Raw genomic sequence first — 24,519 nt, 5'->3', positions numbered from 1 at the left:
CCCTTCCAGCTTGGGTGAGCTCTTTGAACCAGGCTCCAGTGATGTGAGTGGAGAGCTGCCTCACCTTCACACAGAAACACAAATTACAGGCCTGTTCAGCCAACACTCCATACACACCTACTACTTTTCTTGAGATGTTACTTCTACTTCGCCTTTTGCTTTCCAAAACAATAGAAAAACTCAAATTCATAGATCAGCCTGCTACTAACAGCAGTAGAAATCAGCCCAGGGAGATGTGATGTGAAGAGGGCTTCTAAACTGCCTGAAGGGGAAATCTCATTCCAGGCTTTTTCTACCCAGAAGAACATTCCTCATTTCTCAATGTTGCTTTGTAAACTCATCAATTTGGTGTTTTGCTCCTTGAAAGAATGCATGAAGCTCTGCAGAAAATAAACTGACAAGAAAGTCTTCAAGTAGGAAAGCATCAAGTCCAGAGACATTCAAAGCAAGCACATCCCACCAGGAGGACCAGCAGGGACAAAAAGCCATCCCTCAACCCTGCCCAACACATGCTATGTGCAACCACTGAATGACAAGATCCCAAGGAGTCAGCTACAAAAAAAGGTGACCCAGCAGAGAGGTCACCAGCTCCTCCTTTTTCTTCTTTCCAGTCACTTAAGTGTTTTTTCTTAAGGCAGTATCTCCATGTTAAACAGATGTAAGCACACAAACCAACCTAATCTGAAAAGTTATTTTATAATTGATGCTTAACAAGCAAGGTCTCAGCAGTCTGCTTTGTGATTGCTACCTGGAAAATCCTGATTGTCAAAAACAAGAAATTGTACAAATCCAAAGAGGCACAGCTACACTTGTCTTGCAGGGAACACACAGGGCAGTGTAGCATGGCCAACATGGTAACAGTGGAGTAACATAGTACTTTCTGCAAACTGCATCAAGCTTTCCATAGGTAAGTCCTTAAGAAATCAGAAATCCTTTTAAATCCTTTTAAGAAAACCATGAAAGCCAGAGAGAAAGATAACCAGAAGTGTTATGTGCAGGACAGTTGTATTTTCTAAAACAAGTATATCTTCAAAAATGTTTGAAGTATTAAAAGATCAAAAATATTTTCCTCCACCTGCACAAAACAGGAGCAGAAAACCACCCTCCTCTGTACGAGTACTGCAGGACAAGCAGCACAAAGGACCCTAATTCTGCCTAAAGTAGTTCAATGAATCCTCAAAAAAGGACATGTTTGGTGACAAGAGGAGATACTTACCAGCCATACATGACACTGTACCCCACCAGTAATGGCAAGGGAATTCAGCATTGAGTGTATTTAAAGGCTTTATTAATAGAGCCAAGGGGAAGACACTTCTGTTTCATAGCAACCTCCAAGGTTTTGAAGTTTGTTTCTGTTATTTTTCTGGAATAGAAACAGAATGTCCCTGACATTTTTCAGGAACAAAACTGTAATGAGTTATCACAGTTGTAGATCAGCACCTTGCTTCTTTCAGGGGCATCACCCCATGAGTAGGCTGGGTAGAGGTAAAAAACACTTCTCACTCCAGAAAAATAATTTGGCATTTTCCCTACTGGCTCACATCAGATCAAGAACATGAAACCCTGCCTCTGCAATCCAGGCTCGTGCTTTAAAAAAGAAGTACATAAAAATGTTATCCTGCTACAGTGTCCAGACAACTTCTCTTCCCAAGGCTTTAAAGTCAGAGTCATTCCTGGTGATACACTGCTATTAAGTAGGAATGCTTATTTTGGCAAAACTTCATTAACTGAGAGTGCTCTGCTGAACAGGTTAGGAAGGAAGCACCTAGCTGAGAGCCCCCAGCTATCTCAGCTTGCTGACAAAACCCTCAACTCCAGAACTGCCTGCCACTCCCAGATCCCAAGAAATCACAACCTTCTCCTCACCCACAGACCAAGTGCATCAGAGGGGCAAAAGCCATTTTGGTGGTCAGTTACTAGACAGCCCTAAAGAACATTCAATCTTGGCCATTTAATCTTCTACCTCTCCATCACCCACTGAACTTTCTGAGAGCAGGGTGAGGCAATGAAACTGTATGCCAATTCCAAATACATACATACAGAAAACTTCATAATTATATAATTAATTTTTAAAAACATTTACATTCACCTCAAGGGCAGCAAGTCTCTAGCAGAAAAGCACAGTAACAATCAGAACCTGGCAATTTCTACCTCTGCAAAGCCTCCTTTTAAGGGGCTGTGCTGTCCCTAGAATAAAGAAAAATAAAAGGAACTAAATACTGGTTTGGGTTGCACTTTACTTCTAAGCAGCAGGACTAAAATTTGAAAGCCCGGCTGAGTAAACAGGAAAGCTGCAGATCCCAGAAACAACAGGATCAGCCAGGTTCCTTTCCTAGCGTTTTACCCTTAATTGTTTCCCTGTGTTTTTAGAGAGAATTTTAATGCCTATGTGCTTAAGAAACCCTCAGGAAAAGCCTATTAGCTTCCAGCAGTGTGCTGGAGTATCACAGGGCAGTTGTGCTGGAGACAGACCCTTGGAACATACCCTACAAGCTCTGAGCCTGGAAAGGGGTATTCCAGCTAACAGCCACAGCATTTATGCCACTAGGGATAAAGTGGACCTAGTTTGGGGGGTCTGAATGCTTTTTTGGTCAGGCTGCTGCTGGCAGCAGCCAAACAATGACACCTTGGGAAAGCCCTTTGGAAAGGAACAAGTAAAACACATGAAGGACTTTTTGCAGCACACTTGAACTTACAACACTTTGGGCACCAAGCCAGAGATGGTAGTTTTCTACTCACCATCTACTGGTAGCATGGACCTGGTCTTGAGGTTTAAAGCTGGTCCAGTACCATTTTTGCTCTGTTCAGCAGAGCAGTACCTTTGAAAAGATCTCATGCTTGAGCATCCCCAGTTGCTTTTGCTTGGGCCACGTGTGATCCCCAACATGCCCCAGCTGGAAGCTGTAGCCCAGCCAGCCACTGGTCACTGAGTGTCCTGCAGAGCCTCTGCCAGAAGGGCAGACAATCTCCAGACCCAGTGGGACACATACTCTGATGTGTTGAGCAATCCCTTTTGTCAGCAGCACTTAATTTTGGGAAAAATACCAGTAAACAAAAGAGGAAGGCATGAAGAGCAGCTTGGCTTTTTAGTGTATTTTTGCAAGAGAAAGCACATCATTTGACATGGCTGTTGAAGTCCAGGCACTTACAGCCAGGTGAAGACTACTGATCTCTGGGTCTACCTTTCCTAGTTTTATTTCTTTTAATAAAAATTTGACTAGCTATAATACCATAGGAGAAAAAAATAAAATAGTGCTATTTGTTAGTTTTTAAATGCAAAATAATCATATGCAAAGTGCTGGAAAGAAACATGGAAAACCCCTGGACCTCTTTCACAGATTTTCACTGCTTTCTACACTTTCACCTCCCGCACAGTTTTGCTTCTATCACACACTAAAAGCAAAGTACAATTATGTGGAGATTCCCAAGCTGGTACAAAGCCACAAGCAGGAAGCAGCTCTGAAATACAGAAATGCTGGCAAAACATAATGAGAAAGCACAAAGAAGAAAGAAATCTTGGACATGAGGCAAGACAAACACTAAAACCAAGTGGCTGCAACAGCTCTACGACTTCATATCTCAGTATCTTCCACAGCTGTGGAAAAGGGAGTGAACAGAAATGCACTGGAAGTAAAAAAGAAAAATATCAAAAAGGAATGGAATGAAGAACCTCTTTCCCCCAACAGCTAAGGAGCTAAAGCTTGCTGTACCAACCTGGCAACACAGTTCCCAGGGAAAATGCAAGCTCCCAAATTTAGCACAGAACTATTGTGACCTATGGCAGTGACTATTTCATAACTGACAACCACAAGGATAAATAGAAGCTTTAAAAAAAGGCCTAAAGAAGCATGCTACTCAACTCTAAAAAAGCCTCAGCACAACAGTATTTTGTCATTAAAAAAACCTGTAATCCCCACTACTTTTTTAAAGAAAGTTGAATACTCTTCAACTAAATATCTTCAGACATATTAAAATCATTTTACAATTAACTTCTGAAGATGGAAAGTACATGTGTGTATTCACTCTGAACATTTAGCTGTGTTCCATGTGAAGTGAGTGAGCAGTGCCTCCCACCAGCTCCAGCCTCAGCACTGCCACACACCAACCATGGCCAACAAAGCCATAAACCTTAGCACTTCTGGAACAAAGGTACAACCAGGAATCAACAGGAAGCAACCCAGTTCTTTTTATCAAGGTTTTTCATATACACTTTTAAAAATATCTTTATATTATGCACAAGTCACAAAGCTGCATAGAAAGGAGAATCCTCCTGATGATCTATTTATTATCTGATGATTGTTCTGAGTCTGGGTGAGGAAGAACCATTAATTGCTCCTTACCAAAATACACACTTCTCTGCTGAGCTGGGAGTTGGAAGATAACATGACCTTACTAAATCAAAGGGAATCCTCATCTCACAAAGAGGCAAAAAAGACATCTGTGCAGTGCAATGGAAGGCAGAAAGGAGCAATCACTGTTGCCAAAATGTGAGCTTCAGAAAACCTCCCCTTGCTCCTACCATTTTAGGAAAGATAGCAAAAAAGAAAAACAAAAAAGCCCAATCCCACAGCTTGTCACCTTTCCCTTATGTTTGTTCCACATCCCAGTTTCCCACAGAACTGCAGTTCCACACAAGTTACAGGTGACTTTCCCAGCTGCACAAGAGACAGATGGATACAGAACAATACCTGGCAAGTGCCCATGCAGGCCTGACACAAGCCTGTGGATCTGCTCACACCATCAGACACACTGCAATAAAAGCTGTGTGGTCACTGTTGAGATTTCCACGATGACAAAATGCAGACATGAACAGCTGACAGCTGTTGTAAAGAAAAGAGCTTGAGATGGGAGAATCAGGATATGCTCTACATCACTCCATGCACTATTTACATCTGGAATTTTGTCTCTGCAACCCGATGGCCAGAGATACTTGTGGTTCAGGTTTTTGTTGGGGGATATAGTTTCACAGTTAAACAATCCCACCAAATGAAGGTCCTGCCTGCCTTTACCTTCTTATCTGAAAGGCAGGCCTTTGGTTTGGGGCAAGCTTGGCAAAATTAGGGGGGTCTTGAAAACAAAGAATTTGGTTTTTACAGCAGTTACAACTACTGGGGAAAGGAAAATTGCAAAGCCTTATTTTCTGTATGGCAGAGATCACTACACTATCATTTTTTCCTCTGTATCATCACTTGTGCCTTGTTTCCTTACATATGCCTACACAGCAATCAGCAAGAAAAAACCCCAATTTTTCAGAAATCTCAAGCTCAGTCAATTACTTAAAATAATCACACATCCTGGTGAATAATAGTACACTAAACTCCAATTTATCCAAGAGACAGAAAAGCAGCTCCTTAGTATGGGGTCAAGAGGACATCAGTGAGCACAATTCCTTCCAAAACCTGGTGCATCTTAAAATATAAGACCTGCTTCAGCTTTCAGTGAACCTGTCAACACCAACACAATAGCCCCACCTTGAGTGCTCTATTTTTAACATTTTCCATCCACGCAGAAGACAAGTATTTAATAAATCTAAAGGAAGTATAACTAAATGAGAGAGTTGAACAGAACATTTTTCAGGACCAGCCCAAATAACATAAGCAGAAGCTACAACCGTAGGCAGCCTAAATGATTTGCAGCCATTATTGAATTACAAACATATACTGGCCTCAAAGACAGGAGAGATGCCAAAAACTGATGCCTGCTTGCCTGGGGGCACATGATGGAGTTGAATCTGATGCCAAGGTCAGTGCTCTATGTGCTTATGTGATGCAGTGTCATCTGGTATGGCTGCCACGGAGAATAGGTGCTAGAAAGGATAAAGCTGACCTTAAATGGCTCATTATTTATTGGATGCATCTGGTTCCTGTAATTTTCCTGAGGATGCCTAGGATGACTGTAAGTCAGAGTGCCTGCAGAGCTCTGTAACCCCCTGGCCTGTGTACATGTGTGCACACTATCTTTAGCTAACAAGCCCTTGCTTGCCTTGCTGGCAGGATGCAGCTTGTGCTGGAGCTGGAGACACCCTGCTCCACAGCAGTCATAGACTCTCTGCCTTGGGAGGTAAGGATGCATTCAGCATCAAAAATAAAAAGAACCAGAGGGTTTCTCAGTGTGTCCCAGCAGGAAGGGCAAGCTCAACACCCCAAAAGCTCCAGCAAGACCCTGCAGCTTGCAACTTCACACCAGAGGCAGCTCCAGGTCAGCAGACTGGCTGGATCTCTGCAGCAAGAGTCGACTGAGCAGGAACTGTTGCATACCCATGCAAAAATGCATTGCTCTGGGGGTTTTCTTGCTCATCTTTAGCTCTGTGTGGGCAGGACAGGAACTAAAGGGAGACCTCAGTAAGAAAAGCCCTCAGGTATGCTAAACTTGTTTTCCATTCCTCCAGGCACCCAGAAGATTAAGCAAGTAGGTGAAAGTTGCATAGAAAACCTCAATCCTCCCTCTAGGACCAATAAATACAGATCATTTGCAGGATCAAAGAACACTATTTTTTGTCCCCAAAACCAGAAAGTATTACCCTTTTTATAATTATAAACGACAAAGATTTATCACCATTCAATGACTGTCTCTGTTTGAGGGGTAGCTCTGTACAGGTAGCAGGTGAATTGCAAGAAAACCTCCTCCTAGGAGACATATATGCCAACTTTGGTTAAAAAGCTTCCTAAGAGATGAAAAAAAAGAAATGCTGACGCAACAGCAAGAGCTGTTTCAGTAATTAACCCAAATCACTTCAGCCTCCCTCTCTCCTTACCTTTAACTCTTAGATATGTAATGAATATAAAGAGGTGCAAAACTCTTTCACAGACTTTATCTCATCCATCACCATGAGAATTTTGAACTCACAAACCAAAAAGCAAGTTATTATGGTGTTATTAATTCTAAAACGAGTAATTTTAATTGCACTGGAATGCACCATCTCCACTTTCAGCATCATTTATGGGAAATTTTTACTTTCACATTATTTTTTTAATAGCTCTTTGTGATGAAAAGCTTTAAAAACACAAACAAGTGGACTGTCTATCAAGTAAATTTTTCAGATCCATCTGTTGCCCTTGAATCTGCTTTTAGGCTAGTCAAGCAAATGCATAAGTATCACTTGGCCCACTTAGTGGGTTATTATTTTTAAAAAACATCTCATTATTACTTGTTATTCAAAGTCAGCTAAAATAAGCTAGGACCGCTCAACCTCCAAATAAAGAGGTTTTGCATAAAGTAAAACTCTACAAGAATTCAGTTTTTAACTTAAACACAGATATGAACGTCTTTTCTAAGAAAGTCCTCCCCCAGAAATGTTCTCTGATCTCTCCTAACCTTTTTCTCATTTCTTGCTTCACCTAATGAGCTGCTCCCATGTGCAAGACATAGAAGTGGCAATTTCAAATTGCTTCTTTCCTTCCTTTTATAGAAGTCTGAGTTTTGAAAGCTCACAGTAGCTTCTTCAAAGTCCCCTATTTTGAGTTTGTCTTAGCATCACAGAATCCCAGAATTGTTTTGAGTTGGAAGGGAGCTTAAAGCCTGTTCCACCCCCTGCCATGGGCAAGGACACTTTTCCATTAGACCAGGTTGGCTCCAAGCCTAGGCCAGCCTGGCCCTGGACCCTTCCAGGGACAGGACAGCCACAGCTTCTCTGGGCAGCCTGTGCCAGGGCCTCACCACCATCACAGGGAGGATTTTCTTCCTCAATTCTCATCACACAAGTTCTCCTGAAAAGTTTTAGGATGTTTTCAAAGTTGTCTGCAACTACGTATGTTCCCAGTGCCTGGGCTGTGCATCCTGGTGCTCTATTCCATCAGCCAGCACCTACATGGCCCCAGGCACAGCTCAGCATCACCAAGGCCACCAGGGGTTATCTTTCCATCAAATTAACTGCTGGCATTGAAGCAAGCAAACTGATCCAACCAGCCAAGGGCTGCAGTAAGTGGGCAGGGCCGAGAGACATCAGTGAACCTTTGAGAGGCTGTGAAGTCACACCTTCATTCCTTGCTGCCCAGATTTCAAGCACTCCACTGAGCCCCAGGGCAGCTATTCTGCAAGGGCACTGCACGATTCATGCACACAAAATGCTTCTGCCTTGCAGTCTGTTGTCACAGCAACTGAACACAAAGCATGACTGTCAGCATGAAAGCCTTGGGTGGTGGAAGAGAGAGGGGAAGCAGCAGATGTGCAGGACAAAAATGGTCTGGCAATACAGTTCAGTTATATGGCAAGTCTTGGAGCACCTCCTGACAGAAAACCCAAGCTCATTCTTATGGCTTATACTTTATTATGGAGAATTACAGAATAGTTGGGTTGGAAGAGATCTTTAAAAGCTACCCAGTCCAAACTCCCTGCAACATGCAGGGACATCTGCAACTAGAGCAGGTGGCTCAGAGCTCCATCCAACCCAGCCTTGAATATTTCCATCCACCATCTCTCTGGGTAACCTGTTCCAGTGTTTTACCACCCTCATTTCCTCCTGATACCTAGCCTGAATCAGCCCTGGTTTAGTTTAAAAACATCACCCCTTCTCCTATGACTACAGGTCCTCTTAAAAGGTCTGTCATCAACGTTAGTATTAGCTCCCAGTAAGTACAGAAAGGAAGAAGTTTAATGATGATTTGATTGTTTTACCTTGGTAAAACTTAAAAAAAAACAGTGGAGTGTGTTCTTTAGGCACAGTAAATTAAGATGTTTCAGGAATTCCTTACCAATTATTTATTAATCCTTTTTTATTTACTGATCCAGAAAGACCAGTAATCTTTTCCCATAAGGATATGAATCTTCCCCTTCGGAATCTTCAAACATGCCTTTCTAAAGGATGCAAAGAAAGCACACAGACCTAGGAGTTACACACTCAACTACTAATGCTTTTTTACACTTCAAAGCAAACCTCTGCTACTAGAACTTAATTAATTAACCATTACCTCTAGGATAAAAAGCATATGATGTTCCACTCCGCAAACCATGGTCACTTGGCCCAAAGGCTCTTACATCTCTGCAAGCAGATGCAATAATAAAGAAGTGGTTTCAGCATCTACCTCAGGAAGCAGGACATGCAGAAATCCACTATGATTTTTTTTCTTATTTGTTTTCGAGGCTATTCTTATTTTATACCTGACAAGATACCCTGTAGTACCACTGAAGCAACTGCCACTTCTTTCCCAAGGGTAGCCAAATTCATATACCTTGATGAGGAACATACAACACCCTTAACAGGCTATTTTGCCTGTGGGAGGAACTCACAACAGGTCAGGCAGGACTGCTGCCCATGAAAATTAGAACCACATTGGAGAAGTCCACAGAAAACTCCTCTCCTACAGGAAGGACCCCAGGGCATAGCAAAAGAGACTGCTCTCCCTAAGCAAACTGAAGAAAGATTTTTAGAAGTGACAAACTGAATGAAGACCCCATGTTTTGTTTCCGTGTACTGTCAGTAGAAAGGAAGGAGGGGCTGGAAGGGTGGAAAAGGTATTCTAAAGGTTTGTTTTAGTTCTCATTACCTATTTTTAATTCTGTTAATAATAAATGTTCCTCATATTGTTTAAGTTTGAACTTGTTTCAGCCTTAGAGTGTTTTTCTCCTAATCCTTAAGCTCTTTAGGGTTATCTTCACCCTTCCCTGCTCAGCTATAGTAGAGGAAAAGAAGTGAATTATTTCCCTGAGTGCCTGCTTTTTGGCCAGTGTCAAGCCACAACAACAGTTCAGACTCTTACCAGCAATTTTTTAAGCAAGGCAGCACCCATGTCACTCCTCAGAGGGATGTGACAGAGAACATTTTACCCTGTTACATAAATCACACACACAGAGCAGAGACATGAATCAAACTCTTCACGCTTTCACATCCTCCATGGGTCCAATGGCAGCACCAACTCATTTCCTGGAGGCTCCTCCCCACTGGTGCTTTCCCCGAAGCCAAGAGCAGCTTTGTGCAGGGGCTGGAGGGAGCAGTGGGGTGCTGAGCACGGGGGGTGCCTGCTCCAAGCAGTTGTGTGTTTGTCTGCAGGAAGGACAAACGCCAGCAGGCTGCCAGCACTGCTGTGAATTTCAAAGCCTCATGCGATTTAGCCAGGCACAGTTCAAACTTTCTGGTACACAGCTCTAATGAAGCAGATTAACAATTCCAAATTCTATCCCTCTGGCTGAACCACCTCTCTTCCCACAACCAATCTCTGTATCCCGACATTCAATACCACTCCCATCCATGGGATCATCCTTTCAAAACACTTCATTCCCTCCCACTGCTTTCAAGTCAACTTTGACTTTTTCTAGTTAATAGCAATAAAGAAAATCAGGATTTATAGGACAGAAACGCTGGAAGACAGGGTCCCTCCCACCCACCAGAGCAGCATGTTAATGTTCTAACACACAGCTCACAAAAGAACATAGCACAGCCCTGAAGTTACAAAACAGACTGAATGGCTGACATGAAAAAAGGTGATAAATTCATAGACAAATTAACGAGGAGACATACTCAGTTCAAGGTTTCACAACAGGAAGAACTGAAATTCCTATGAACATTTCTAACCTTTTCCACATAATAGTATCACTGTCCGAGCAGACAGCAGTGTCAGACCGCAGCACTGTTCTAACTGCATATCCAAATCCTTGATTAATTAACCATTAATCTGCTGAGTAACTACAACAAAACCAGAGCCAACTGCTTCAATTCACCAGAAGACTAGCCCAGTGCCTTTCCTGACATAAGAGCTTTTACAAGGGCTGAACCCAAAGTTCTCAGCCTCTGCTGGAGACTGTGGTGCTCATGAGCTGCCAGTGCCACAGTTGAACCATAGCTGTTCCAAGCAATTTTCAACACCATGGGGCTATGAATTATGAGCAAAACATGACTTACCATCAAAAAACCATGTTACTGCCATGTTTTCGCTTGAACTTGCAGAAAATCAAGCAGAAGGCAACAAACCTGGCTTTGGAAATCTTGTGATATTCTTTGCCAGGGAATCTTTGTGATATTCTACCCTTGTACTTTTGAAGCTACAGACAAATGCATTTTCCTAGAATCCTAAATGTATCACTGGATATCAAATGAAAGATCTTCTAAGAGTGTCTCTTGGAGTATTTTTCCTTATGAAATTGCATGCTCTGTACTCAAAAAAACTAGAGTCTGAGAGAGAATTGAGAGAACCAACATGGGGGGCAAAGGAGTGCCCCAAGTTCATGATTCACAGCCTTCCCAGAATCTCTCAAAAAAGTTATGGGGTTCTCCTGACACAGCTCCTACATCTTACAAGGAACAGAAGCATGGGAAAATAAGGCTACAAGGAAACGAATGGCAGAGAAAATACATCTTAAGTTGCTACCAGTAAAAAAGGCTCTTACTTCCTAAAAGCACTACAAAGCTTTTGGAAAAGCTCATCTCTGTATCATTATTTCTGAATTAATCAGTACTTTGTTCCATAAGGAAGCAGGGTTTGGCTGCCCCAGGAGCAGCCCTGCTCATCCCCTGCAATGTGGGCTGGCCCTGGGAAGGAGTGTGTGAGAAAGGGGCAGCACACACGGATGTGTGCAGAGTCACTCTGCTTAGAAAGCAGAAGGGCAGTGACTCGTGTAATGCCCATCATTTGATCAGTAAACTCCTGCCTGCAGAGCACAGATGGAGGGCATGGAAGAGTCATCCCAGTGGCTCAGCAACCCTCCCTGCTCCACCTGCAAACCCAGAAGAGCAAGGCAGGGACAGGGAGGGCAAGTAGGGCAAAAAACAGATTTCATTAAGTAGACATTTGCACAATGATAGTGAGTTGTCACTTAATTAGAGTTCACATCTTGCTCTGGCAGCGGCACTGGCTCTGCAGCTGCCCCATCCCTGCAGCCCCAAATCTCTTTTAGTATCTCCTTCACAACCCTGCTGGGAATCAGAGACAAACATTTGTTTTTATGACAAAAAAAAAAAACCAAAAAAAAAACAACAATAAAAACTTCAATTGAGGAAAACTTGTAACTGCCCTTTGAGGAGGGAGCTCCCATCCCCCCAAGTCCCTAACACATGCAAGATGAGAAACTACAGAATACAGAACATTTAAAGATTTCTCAGTCTAACCAAATGAACCCAGCAGCACCCTGTCTGTACAGATGTACAAAGCAGTGAGTACACAAGGGCAGCAGCAATGCCACCCAGGCAGGCCAAGGCTGCTGCCAGGACTAGAACTGTGGGAGATCTCAGCTAAGAAACCTCATCCCTGGAAGGGGATTACCTTCCCAAACTGCACAGCCCAGGGACATCTCAGTAGAGGAAAACAGGAGGGGGAAGGAGGTGAAACCCAGGAAGACTGCAAGGAGTTTCAGGAAAGAGAAGAAAGGGAGAAAGGGAATAGAAAATGCAAGTAAACAGGAGATCTGCAAGCTACAAGCAATCACAGACTCCAGCAACAGCTTCTTAACACATTGATCAAGTAGAGTCAGTGTTGAGAAATCCCTGTCCTGTAACTCCAGCGAGGACAGCAGCAGGCAGGAGCCCCAGGAAGGCAGCCAGGGAAAGCAAAGGAAGCAGCAGCTGGAAGGGAAGCAGCAGCTGCTGCCACACAATAAAAGGAGGCTGCTGGGCCAAGCCCAGCACCTTGACAGCCACAGCCAGGAGCAGCACAGAGGGAGACATGCTGAATCCTCACAAATAGCCCAAGTTTTCTCAGAAGCTGAGAGGCAAGGGCAGCCTGACCATGGCTGCTCCCCAGGGACCAGCCCTGCAAGCTGCTGGGAAGAAAATCCCATTGCAACATCCCACCAGATGGGAGCATGCAGATCAGAGGACTATAAGTAATCATCATAATCAGAACTGATCCACACAGGTCCCAGGACAGCAACATTTTCTTTTCCTTCAGTCAAACAGTCCCATTAAAACTGACAAGAAGCATTTGATGATACTTTTTTCAGAAGGGACTGATTTTTTATTCCACTAATCTCATTAAAAGATGTGACTTATACTGCATTTACAAGGTTGTGGAGTATAAGAAAGCACCAAGAAAACAATCCTTTTATCCTTCTTGAAGAGGTTAAATTCAACCATTTCCTTAAAAAGACTCCAAGACACATTATCTTTTAATTCAAAGAAAAGAAATATTCACCTTCCTGAAACAAAGTATACAGGGAAAGGAAAGAATATATTTTTTTAAAGTTAAAAAACAACCTGTTGAGCAACCCTGATATTTTCCCCCCACCAAAATAAACCAAACTGCCCAAGAGCAACATTCTGCACAAGCAGCTGCACACTGTAGTAGGAACAAGGTCTCTTCTGATGCCAAGTAGGTTGAGCTATAAAGGAGATTTTGAAAAAAAACTTGTAAGAAGAAAGGAGAGTGCTTAGAGCTGGGCTGGTGCCAAGCCCAAACTCCACAGTGCTCCCTCAGCCTTGGAGCACCCAAAGGAATGAGCATTTCAGGCAACTCACTGGGAAGCCAAGGGCTAGTATGTTCAGCCAGCCACTGCCCATTTGAACACACGTGTACTGAATATATCATCTCTAAAGTCACCTTAAAAGTCTTCCCTTTGCCCCACAAAAACACCAAACCCCCAAACAACTGTACAAATAAGGCCTCAAGCTCCCTGGAAATGTACCTCCCATGTACAAGATAGTACTAGCTCACCCACCAAAGGAGAAAAAAAAAAAAAAAACAACGTCCAATAATAAGTTTTTGGATAGTTTTTGGTTAGTATTTCTAACAGAGGAAATCTTGAAATTCTCCATTGCTGAACACAGCTGTGTTGTGTCAGAACTGCAGGCATGATTACCACTGGAAACAGCTCTTTGATGACTATCACACTGGAATATCTAAAACAAGTAGAAGCATGGAAACAAAAAGTGATTTGCCACCCAGTTTCAAACAGAATGCTGAAGACCACTGAATAACATATGAGGGGGTTGGTGGAGATTTGGGGTTTTTTTGGTGGAAGATCTCTCAAATAGGGCTGGGCTGGTAGAAAAAATGACTGAGGCTTTTTTTTAAATTTAAGTAAAATTGCCTTGTTATTTCAGATCCTTTTACAGCTGATGAGTTTTCACCATTTTCCAAGCTTTACATGAGAATAATTCCTAGAAATTATTACGTTTTACCTCAAAATACCTAAAAGCCCACCAAGGCTACCAGCAGCTTGTACTTTTGGTCTGGCTATCTACAAAAGGCAGCTTCTCCTCTCAGTATTCCTGAGAGGATTCCTGGTCCTGCTTGTACTAGCAGCAGCTCTCTAACCTCATGGCACAGCTGGTTTGTTAGCAGCTGTTGTGAAGCTCTCTCCAATGCTGATGTGACAACCAACATCACCAGCACACTGCTAAAAACCCAATGTTATTCATGGAATGCTGTGGACAGCAAGGGCAATCCCCAGTACACCCTTTGGAAATGGCTAAGAGATTATCCTGATATTACAAAGAGTATCAAACACAGCTACTTATGTCCTCAACACAAGCAGGCACATTCATCCCTGACTTAAAGGCTGTAAATCTTGATTTGAGTCACACAGAGGAATGCTGTATTTGGGGGGGAAAACCATATTCCTTTCTGTGTGATAGGACAACAGACCCAGCAAGACCTGTGCAGTTGATTGTAAAACTAGGAAACTCATGCTATTTTCTGATCAAAACACACCATGGTAGCCACCACTAAGCAAGATCTCATGGTTAAGAGAGGTGTAATAACAAGCTAGAATGGTTCTTCCCATGCTGTAGCTTACATGGGGAGCAGCAGCCCAGGCTGAGCTTCCAAAGGTTCTTACAGACCAGAGATGTGACATTTAACATGCCAGACCCCATATCCCAGTTAACCCACAGGAAGGACATGGAGCCAGACAGTAAAATCATCAGCATGGTCTCACCAGTGGCAGTGAGGTCTTAGCTGGACAAAGGTGGTAAGGAGAATGCTCACAGCCCTTTTTCTTGTGGTGCACCCAAGATCCAAGTTTCCCATCCCATCCATGTACATTGGAAATTCTTTTCTCTAAGCATTGTTGCAGAGCAATCCTGTTTTTCATTTCCGTGGGAAGCAGCAACCTGGGATTTTCACTTGCAGGCTCAGAGAAGCTGCAAGAGCCTCCCAAAGCCTCAGGCTACAAAAAACACGGTACCCAATAAGCCAGAAGCTTTTCAGCATGCTAACAACTCTGAGCAGCAAACAGTTGCAAAGGTTTAAACCGACAAAAGGAACTGAGTATGTGAAAACCTGCGACTATTTCTTCTACCAGCTCAGGGCAAGCACCACAAATAGCAGCTGTTTTTGCAGCAAAATGCCACAGTTCCAGCTCTCTCCACCCCCCAAAATAAGTGCCCTGCCATGTAAAGTATTCCCATGCAGCAGCAGCATCCCAAGACAAAGCAGGAGAAAAATTTGGGAATTTGAAGTGTGTGCAGGAAGTGATACCTTTATATAACTGTACTGAATAACTGCTGGCCATTGAAAGCCCTGATCTCTTCAGTACTCATGTTGAAACCTGCAAAATGTAAATCAAGCCTTAGCGAGACCAACTAAAATAGCGTCTCCCCCCCGGGCTCCACAAATACCACGGCAAAGCCCAGGCTCCTGACACACCCTGAACACCGGCCTTGGAGGGGGAAATGCCCTCCCAATGCCTTAATTACCGAGTTTTTAAACTGCAGCTACACTAGGCAAAGCTTCAGGTGCATGCACCCTGCTTGCTTGCACTTGGTTTCACCACGGTGGTTCCCTAAGGAAAGCAGCAAACCACAGCCTCATAAAGTTTTAATGGGATAACTGGCAGGTTGAGGGCATCGCTGCACTGAATAAAGCACAGCAACTGCATCCCAGCAGTATAAACTACCTACTTGATTTAAGTCACATTTTATAGCTCTCCCTTCTGAAAATAAAAAAAAAAACAACACTGGTTTTCTATACTAACTAAAAAAAACCTCTCGTCTGCTAAAAACAACAGGCAAATCAAGCCAGGGCTGAGCACAAGAACTGGCAACTCGCCTGGGTTTCCTTGTAAATGCCTTCAAATGGCAGTCATGGCCCAAACCACGCTTTGCCGGCAGAGTATATATAACTGAGCATCATCGTCTCCTCAGAGCCAAATAAAGGACTGGGAGAGAAGGAAAGGGGGAGTGAAGGAGACAGCCAGCTCATTTCTTTAGCAACCAACAGCTTTCACAAGTTTTTTCTTTATTTCATATACCAGACACCATCCAGCTTGGCAACATGAGTTTCCACAGGCTGGTCTGTATTAAGGATTTCAGGAGCTGACACTTTTTAACCCAGGCAACCAGCAATTTCACATCTTGTTCAAAGGCAACCTACCAGAGGGCTGCCTCCAGCACCAAACACTGCCTCCTCTCCTGAGGCAATGACAGAAGAGGCAGGAATTGATCTTTTCTGCCTTCCAGACTGTCCTGCCCAAGCACATCTGGATGCCATCCCTGCAGAGATGCAGTGGACAGTCACCTGCCCCAGGAACACCAGACTGGACTGCTCCGAGCTCACAGGCTGCTGCTAAAGGCATGGCTGCTCTCAGTGGAGAGGGAGCCACCCCACCATGGAACAGCCACCAGCACGCTGAGGAGCCTGCCTCTGTGTGAGGAACAGAACACTGGACCACAACAGCTGAAATCTAGCAGAGCTGGCCAGAAAGTGAAAGTGGTGGGGGAAAATGAGAGGTGGCTCTAGCAGAACTGGTTGGGAAGGGAACATAAAGGCACATGTAGAAGTGGATTTTAAAAAACATAGAAACAACATTAAACACACAGAAATTAGAGCTACAGAAGAGTGAGAATCTGCTCTGAAAAATGACACAACATCTGAAAAAACTCAAACCTTTGCTCCCTTGAACACTGGAAGAAGGGGAAAAGAGACGGCATGGAGGTACATGGAGTATTTTTGGTGCTGGGGGCTCTTGCTGGGGCATTCTCAACACATGGCTTTGTTTCTGTGTGTCAGAGGTCTAAACAGCAAAGCTGTGCTCAAGTGTACGCACACAAAGCACTGGGGGATGCCAGAACCATCCCAATGCTCCCAGGACAAACAAACAGCACAGTAAAAATAACGTGACACCCTGGCTTCAAAAAAAAGCAGACAACTCACTGTGAGGCATTGCTTCCATCTTCTATTTGAAAGCTGGCACCACTGCCTCAAAGCTCCTTTTTTTGGGAATACATGGGAACATGGTGGGAGAGCAGTAAGAAAAAAAAAAAGACTGGCGGGGTCAAGTCTAAATAAGTAATAAATTCTGAGGAAATGGAAAATGGGGAAGCCAAGGGATACTTTTAAGAAATATGGAAGAAAGGACATAGCAATGCTTTCCCCTCCTCTCACTCACTAACCTAATTATCCAGACATCACCCTGTGAACAGGTTCAGCTTCCCCTTCTCCTGATTTACAGCAGCAAATTCATGTCTCCAGGCCTCTTACTTACTTGGGGGGTCTTAATACCCTCTAATACAAAGAGAAATAGTCTTTATAACTCCAGATGTTCCTGGTGCAGGGAGTAGTAATTACCCCTCTCCCCAGGGAGCACCCTGACTTCTGGACACAGATGTCATCTCCAAACACTCCCAGGATCTAAGCCTTTAACTCAGTAGTAGCAACCTCTGCTGTATTTTTCTGTATCAGGCTTTGCCCTGGCACCTAGCCCCAAAACTAAAAGTTTTTAAACCTGATTTGAATCAGCAAATTGTACGGAGATTCAAAGAAATCCACATTCACATGTTGGCAACAGACCTGCAGCTCTTAGAGACTTTGCAGGCCCCTCTGAAATCTTAATGCTATTCTACATGGAATGAACATTGCTGGATGTTAATGAAGATATCTCAAACTGCCAAAAACTCAGCACAGGGCAGCAGGTACACCAAAGCTAGAGTCGATGCAGATGGTCCTGACCAGGTGCAAAGCAGCATTAACCATTCAGGACACCAAGGATTTCAGAAATGAAGGCACTTGCAGCATCAAATAAGGATACGGGCCTGAGCAGAGTGCTTAATCCTCAAAGACCAGGCAGAACTAACTGCATGAAAGGGCTTTGTGCCCCAGAATGCCTTTATGTCCTATCGAGTACACAAACACTTGCCAAGCTCCTTGCCTCTTTCTCTCAGTGAGGTCAATAATTGTCCCACAGACCATAGTGCCTGCAGGCACACAGAACCCAAAAGCAGCACCCAGCAGCTCGCTCAAACAAAGATGGTTTTAAGACCTCACAAAAGTAGGGAAGAGCAATGCTGCAGAGCAGTTTGGGGGATTTCAGGCTAAAAAGGCATTGTCAGTAGTCAACCTGCCACGAACTCAGCAAGCAGAGAGTTGCACATGTGCAGAGAGCCAAATACTTTGCTGCTGTCACCTTAAAACCAACTTCACCACCACCACGCTCACAACAAGGTTCTGATTCTTAAAAGGCTTTATACTAAAAACACCCCACTGAAAAACCTAACTAGGAAAAATCAGACCAAAAAAACTTCCTCAAATATATCCAAGTTGGTCAGGCAGCTTCTGCTTTAAAGTTGTGCTCTACTCAAAAAAACAAAGCAAATTCCCAAAGCTCCAAGAGCCTGCAGACAAACCTGGAACACAAGCGGAAGTGTTGCAATGCTAGAGTATTTCAAAGATGCAGTTGTTTTCAGCAAAGAAACGTGTGCATTTCATCAAAGCCCAGGACACAGCACACTGCCCCCAGTACTGTTTTTCAAATATATAATTTCAATATAATTTCAAATAATATACATATGGATGCACAAAACCAAGGACAGCAGTAATACAGATGGGTCTGTAAGTTTTGCCTTGAGAATTACAATGATTGTTATTAAAGAAGAATTTAAAAAGAAGTTGAGGTAAGTATTTGCTTTCCAGAAGTCTTGAAAGAAAATTCCTAATGTACAAAGGAAAGAGGATAGAGGGATGATTAGATATGCTTATGGGGTGTATTTATGCTGAAGCTCCAGACACAAGGAAACACTTAAGGGCAGAGAGGCACTCCAGGCTTCTGGGGCACATGGATGTGCTCATCAGGTGACCTGGTACAGGACTCAGAGCCATCAACTACATCTCACCAATGCAGGTGTGAGCTCTCACAAGATCCAGCTCTCCAAGCCAAAACACCTTTATTTTCCCCTGAATTACATTGTTATTGATACTAAACTTAATGCTCACAGCTGCTCTTGATTAGAAGTTGTGAATGGCTGCAGTGGGACTTCCTTTAATATTTACTTGATTTAATGACATGAGGATATAAGCTGTGGTTTCAACTTTCTCTCAAGTGGCTCGTCTTCCAGTTCTAAATGATTACCCTCCCTCCATGTCATGATAGCTTGAATAATTCAATGAACAGAAAAGAAAAGCTTGTCCACAAACCACAGTGAAGGCTAAAATACTTTATCCCAAAGGAACCTCTGGAATTGACAACAAATCAGAAAATTCATTATCTTTTTTTTACTGGCTGCTACAGTTCTGCAGCAATGCTGGCTGTTGACACACCTAACCCACACAGCACTTAAAGGACACTGCTGCCCTGGGGGGAAGAGGATACACAGCAGATGTGCCCTTGAACAGGTGATTTCCCATAGTGCCTGCCACTTTTCAAACCAACATCTCCCACCTGGATCCAAATCTTGCCTTCTGGAAAACTCCATGATCCAATCCTGAGCTTGGCTATACTGGGCTACCCATTGGACTTGATCTTAAAGGGCTTTTCACAGAATTACAGAATGGCTTGACTTGGAAGGGACTCTATGCTCATCTCATTCCACCCCTGCCATGGGCAGGGACACCTTGCACTAGACCACCCTGCTCCAGGACTCGCTCAACCTTGGATGCTTCCTGGGATGGGGCATCTACAGCTTCTCTGGGAAAACCTGTGCCAGTCCTCAGCACCCTCACAGGGAAGAATTTCTTTCTACTACTTTTCCCATCTAAATGGCTCTATGATCCCTGGTGCATGGGGTGAGACATGACCACTGCAACCAGCTCCACTTTCAGCTGCGTCCAGCAGTGCAGCCCCACCTCTCACAAACCAACAGCACCTCCAGTGCAGACTGCAATAGAGCAACCCCTGCAATATTCACTGGAGAATGCTGAAAATCAAGTTCACCACACGCTGTTGAGCAGGTGTGAGTAAACTATCAGCTGAGGGGTGAAGAACCAGCCCAGGGCCAGATCCCTGGTTGAGGACATCCCAACACAACCGCGGGGTGCAGCCAGCATTGATTTAGACACGGTGAATGTGGCTGGGGACCTGCAGAGAGGGGATTTGGTGACACCCCCTGAACACTGGACCAGCCGGGGCTGGGTTACTGGCACTCAGCAGAGCCCCGGCAATGCTCAGTGTGCAGGTGGCCTGTCAGCCCAGAACCACAGAATGGGGCAGGCTGGAAGGGACCACAGTGGATCATCAGGTCCCACCTCTCTGCACAAGCATGGTCATCCCAGAGCACGTGGCACAGGATTGTGTCCCGACAGGTCTGGAATACCTCCAAGTGAGAGACTCCACACCCTCTCTGGTCTCTGTTCCAGTGCTTGGTCACTGCCCAGGAAAGTTCTTCGTCCTGTTCAGGTGGAACTTCCTGGGCATCCATTTCTGCCCATGGTCTCTTGTCCCATTGCTGGGTCTCAGGGAGCAGTGTGCTGTGTCCAGCCCTCCCTGCAGACAGGGACAGACAGGGCTCCTCTCAGCCATCTCCTCTCTAAGCTGAACACTCCCACCTTGTGAGAGAGATGCTCGAGTCCCTCCATCATCTCCACAACCTCTACTGGACCTGCTTCAGAGCTCCACACCTCTCTTTTCCTGAGGAGCCCAGACCTGGACACAGCATCGCAGATGTGCCTCACTAGGGCTGAGGAAAGGGGCAGGATCAGCCCTGGAGGAGCTGACTGTGTTGCCCTAAGGCACCCGAGGACACCCTGCGCACAGGGCAGCTCCTGCCCCGGGGACAGCTCGCTGTCCCCAGCATTCCCGCTGTTCTCCGCAGAGCTGCTCTCCAGCAGGGCACCCACTCTGCGCTGCTGCCCAGGCCCTCTCCTCCCGGCGCCCCCGCCGCTGCCCGCCGCCCGCGCTTACCCAGGTGCAGGGTGAGGTTGACGGCGGTGGGGTGCTGCACGCCGGCCAGCATGGTGCGGCTCTGCCACCAGGTCGCGTCGGCCGGGCTGTTGTAGTCGGTGAGGAAGGCGGCGCCATGGCTCAGGTGCGGCTGGGCGGCGTCGCAGAGGTGGCAGGACTGGGTGACGCCGGTGACCCCGGTCTGCACGCAGTACTCCTCGGCCGGAGTCCCGCACGTGTGCGTGGCCAGCACCGTAGCGTTGAACGCCGCGTTCACGAACTCGGGCATGCAGCGCTGCGCCCGCCCGCTCCGCTCCTCCGCGCACTCGTCCATGGCAGCGCCGCACCGCGCGGGCGCCCACAGCCACAGCACCCAGAGCCACAGCGGCCAGCGCTCGCCGCCGCCCCCCATGGCGGGGCCGCGGCAGCCGGCGGGGGCACGCAGGGGGGTCGCTCGCTCGCCGGGTGCCACCGCTCCGCGCCGGCCGCGGGCTGAGACGGGCGAGGCCCGGCGGGGCGAGGCGAGGCGGGGCGGGGCGGGCGCGGAGCAGGCCGGGAGCGGAGTCCCGCAGCGCGGCGGGGCCGGAGCTGCCCCCGCCTCGCGGAATGTGCCGCCTTAAAGCGGCGATGGCGGCTGTGGGCCCGCTCCCTGCCGTGCGGGGGTTTCTCGCCCTCTCCCTCACGGCAGCGGGGGAGCGAGCACGGCAGAGCGCCGGGCCTGTCAGCGCCTCCGCACCGGCACTCCCCGCAAACTGCGCTTTCTACAGCCACAGAACCATTCAGGCTGGAAGTGACCTCCAGGATCATCGAGTGCAACCTTTCACCGATCCCTGCCTTGTCAACCAGACCGGAGCCCTGAATGGCCCGTCCTTGAACACCCCAAGGGATGGGGACTCCAACACCTCCCTGGGCAGACCTTTCCACCGCCTAATCACCTTTCTATGAAGAAATTCTTCCTAATGTTCAACCTGAACTCCCCTGCTCAGTTTAGGACTAAGTCCTCTTACCTGTCACTTGTTTGCTGGGATAAGGGGCCGACCCCCTGGCTGCCCCTCCTGTCAGGGAGCTGTGCAGAGCCAGAAGGTCCCCCTGAGCCTCCTTTTCTCCAGGCTGAGCCCCTTTCCCAGCTCCTTCAGCTGCTCCTGCTGCTCCCGCTGCTCCCAGACCCTTTCCCAGCCGTGTTCCTTTCCCTGGACACGCTCCAGCCCCTCAGTGTCCTTCCTCAACGGGGGAGCCCAAAAGAGGACACAGCACTCAAGGTACCTCAGTGCCGGGTGTAGGGGAGGAATCACTTCCCTGGTTCTGCTGGTCACACTGTTTCTGATTCCAGATGCCACAGGCCTTTTTGCCCACCTAGGCACACACTCTCTCATGTTCAGCCAGCTGTCAACCAGGTCCTTTTTTCATTTTTAATGAACTTTTGGTTATTTCCCTACCATAATCCTGCTCTCTCTGTGCTTGCAGGCATCGGCTCTGTCAGACCTGGCCATAGACTGCATTACAGTTTTTAGCTATCCTAAGATCTCCCCACAACTTTTCATGTTAAGGAACTGTGTAAAGATTGTGTAAAATCCAGAAATCCTGTAAAGCCAAAATGTCTCTGCCCATGGCAGGAAGTTAGACTTGATGACCCTTTAAAGGCCTCTTCCAACCCAAGCCAGTCTATGAATCTATAAAACTGCTTTTACAGGAGAAAGTGACTCCAGAAGCCTTCTCAGTAAACAGGAAACTACTCCTTGAGAAAAAAATGATAGGGGAGTCAAGGAAAGGCTTTGTAAACTTGGTTATACCATGAGAAAGCCTGAATGCAGCCTGTGGCTGAAAGAACTGAAAAAATACAGTCTGTTCCGGGAAAAAAATGCACATTGTTATTTTAAAGTAAACACACATATCCTACAGAAATCCTTGCATTAAGAGCCTGAGCTGGGCTGTCCACAAGGTCTGCACATACTGGTCAGCAAGCCTAGAAATTTCCCTTCTCCTGGGAGATGTTGTTACATGTGTGGTTGTTATTACACATCAGTGAGGTGATTCCTCTTTTTGCCTCCCCACGGAGCATGCAGCTCTGCATTAAGCACGGTGAGAATGTCTGTGCTGAGGGTTCCCCTGGTCCCCAGCACCAGCAGAAGGGAGGCAGAGCAGTACAGTGATCGCTGCCTCACTATTGTTCAGGCTGGGATGACACATCTCCAGTGGAAAGTTGGATTTCCGCTGCTTCCCCCACTTTTCCTCCTTTTCTTCTGAAAACAAGCCGTCTGTTGTGAACACAGTGCTGAGCTGATGCCATGGGGGCAGGAGCTCTGAAAACAACGTGCTGATGGAGCTGCTCAGGTTCAGCAACTGCCTGGATGAGAGTTGACAGAGCAGGACAGACAACAAGGACAGCTCGATGTGAAGAAGGGAAGGATTGGGATAGAGGTGAGAAGGGGGCAGGGACTCCAAGCAGGATCAAAGGGTGTTGCCACAAATCCCTATCAGTGACACAATGAGATCATCTGTCCATAGTGGAAGGTTCCCATAGATAATGGAAAAAATTCAGCTTCACACAGCATTCTTGGGTTTAAAGATAGTCAGTACCTAAACCAAATAACTTACTTGAGTTTTTAAACTATTCAGTTTCCAGCATCTCAAAGTACCTGTATAGAACCATGCTCCACCTGACAAAGAGATATTTGCTGATATTTACTATTTGCCATCAAAATCCAGTTCATACCCTTAATGCAATTTCACCTTAACATACATATTTAAAACACTGACAGATCGAGTGATGCAGTTGTATTTCATTCAGTAAACCTACACTCATTTAACTGAAACCAGAATTAAGTCTCATATCCCTATGAAGACATGATTTGTGCTTTCCTTTTCCTTTTTTACTTACTGAAATAATCTATCAAAACATTGCAACATATTCCCCTTAAACCCATTTTCTTCCCAACACAGAAAAAAAGCATCATTGTGTAAAATAACTGCATCTTAAAAGCACAGAACCTAGAGAACTTTGCAATGCTTATGGGGTGAATAATAATAGAAATATATTGGTAAATAAATTGTTTCAGCTGGCAACACCCCTGATGCAGAGTGAGTCATCCTGTGTGGCAGGAGTGGCCTGAAAGGAAGTGACATCCTATTTGATAGGATGGACATCCACAGTTAACCAGCTGTAAAATAAGAGTATTTGTGTATAAGGTTCATGTGCTGGGCTCAGACACGTATATTGATTGTAAGTTAATTGTTACTGTAAGTTAGCTGTTGAAATGGGTATGTTCTTCAGTTCTTTTTTGACATACACAAATAAGGTTAAATGATTGAGAACAAGTGGGGAGAGACTAAGAACAAAGAGAAGAACTGCAAAAAAGGAAAAGCAACATATAGGAAACAACTGATAGGAAACAACTTTTATAAAGGCAACTCTTACAGGAAATTCTGTCATCTCTCAGAAGGCCAGAACTCCCAAGACTGGGAGTCTCCTCTTAGAATAGACCCCTTTTAGGGAGAAAAAAAAAAACAAAACAATGTTGTGTGTGCCCACAAGCAAATTGAAATCATTAATTAGGAGCACTGCTG

The 24,519-nt window shown here is 45.4% G+C and overlaps 1 protein-coding gene across 1 annotated transcript in view; it reads right to left on the bottom strand.

Annotated features, from left to right (window-relative positions):
- The window catches only part of LAMC1 (laminin subunit gamma 1), a 62,198-nt gene extending 40,708 nt beyond the window's left edge, over positions 1–21,490 (bottom strand). Inside the window, exon 1 of the mRNA XM_079314235.1 lies at positions 20,977–21,490. Within this exon, the coding sequence (XP_079170361.1) occupies positions 20,977–21,367 (391 nt within the window). The 5' untranslated portion in view covers positions 21,368–21,490. The remainder of the gene's footprint in view (positions 1–20,976) is intronic.
- Positions 21,491–24,519: the final 3,029 nt, after the last annotated feature.

Source organism: Erithacus rubecula, assembly GCF_903797595.1.
Source record: "Erithacus rubecula genome assembly, chromosome: 10".
NCBI lineage: Eukaryota > Metazoa > Chordata > Aves > Passeriformes > Muscicapidae > Erithacus > Erithacus rubecula.
This window is presented reverse-complemented; position numbering and strand designations above follow the sequence as displayed.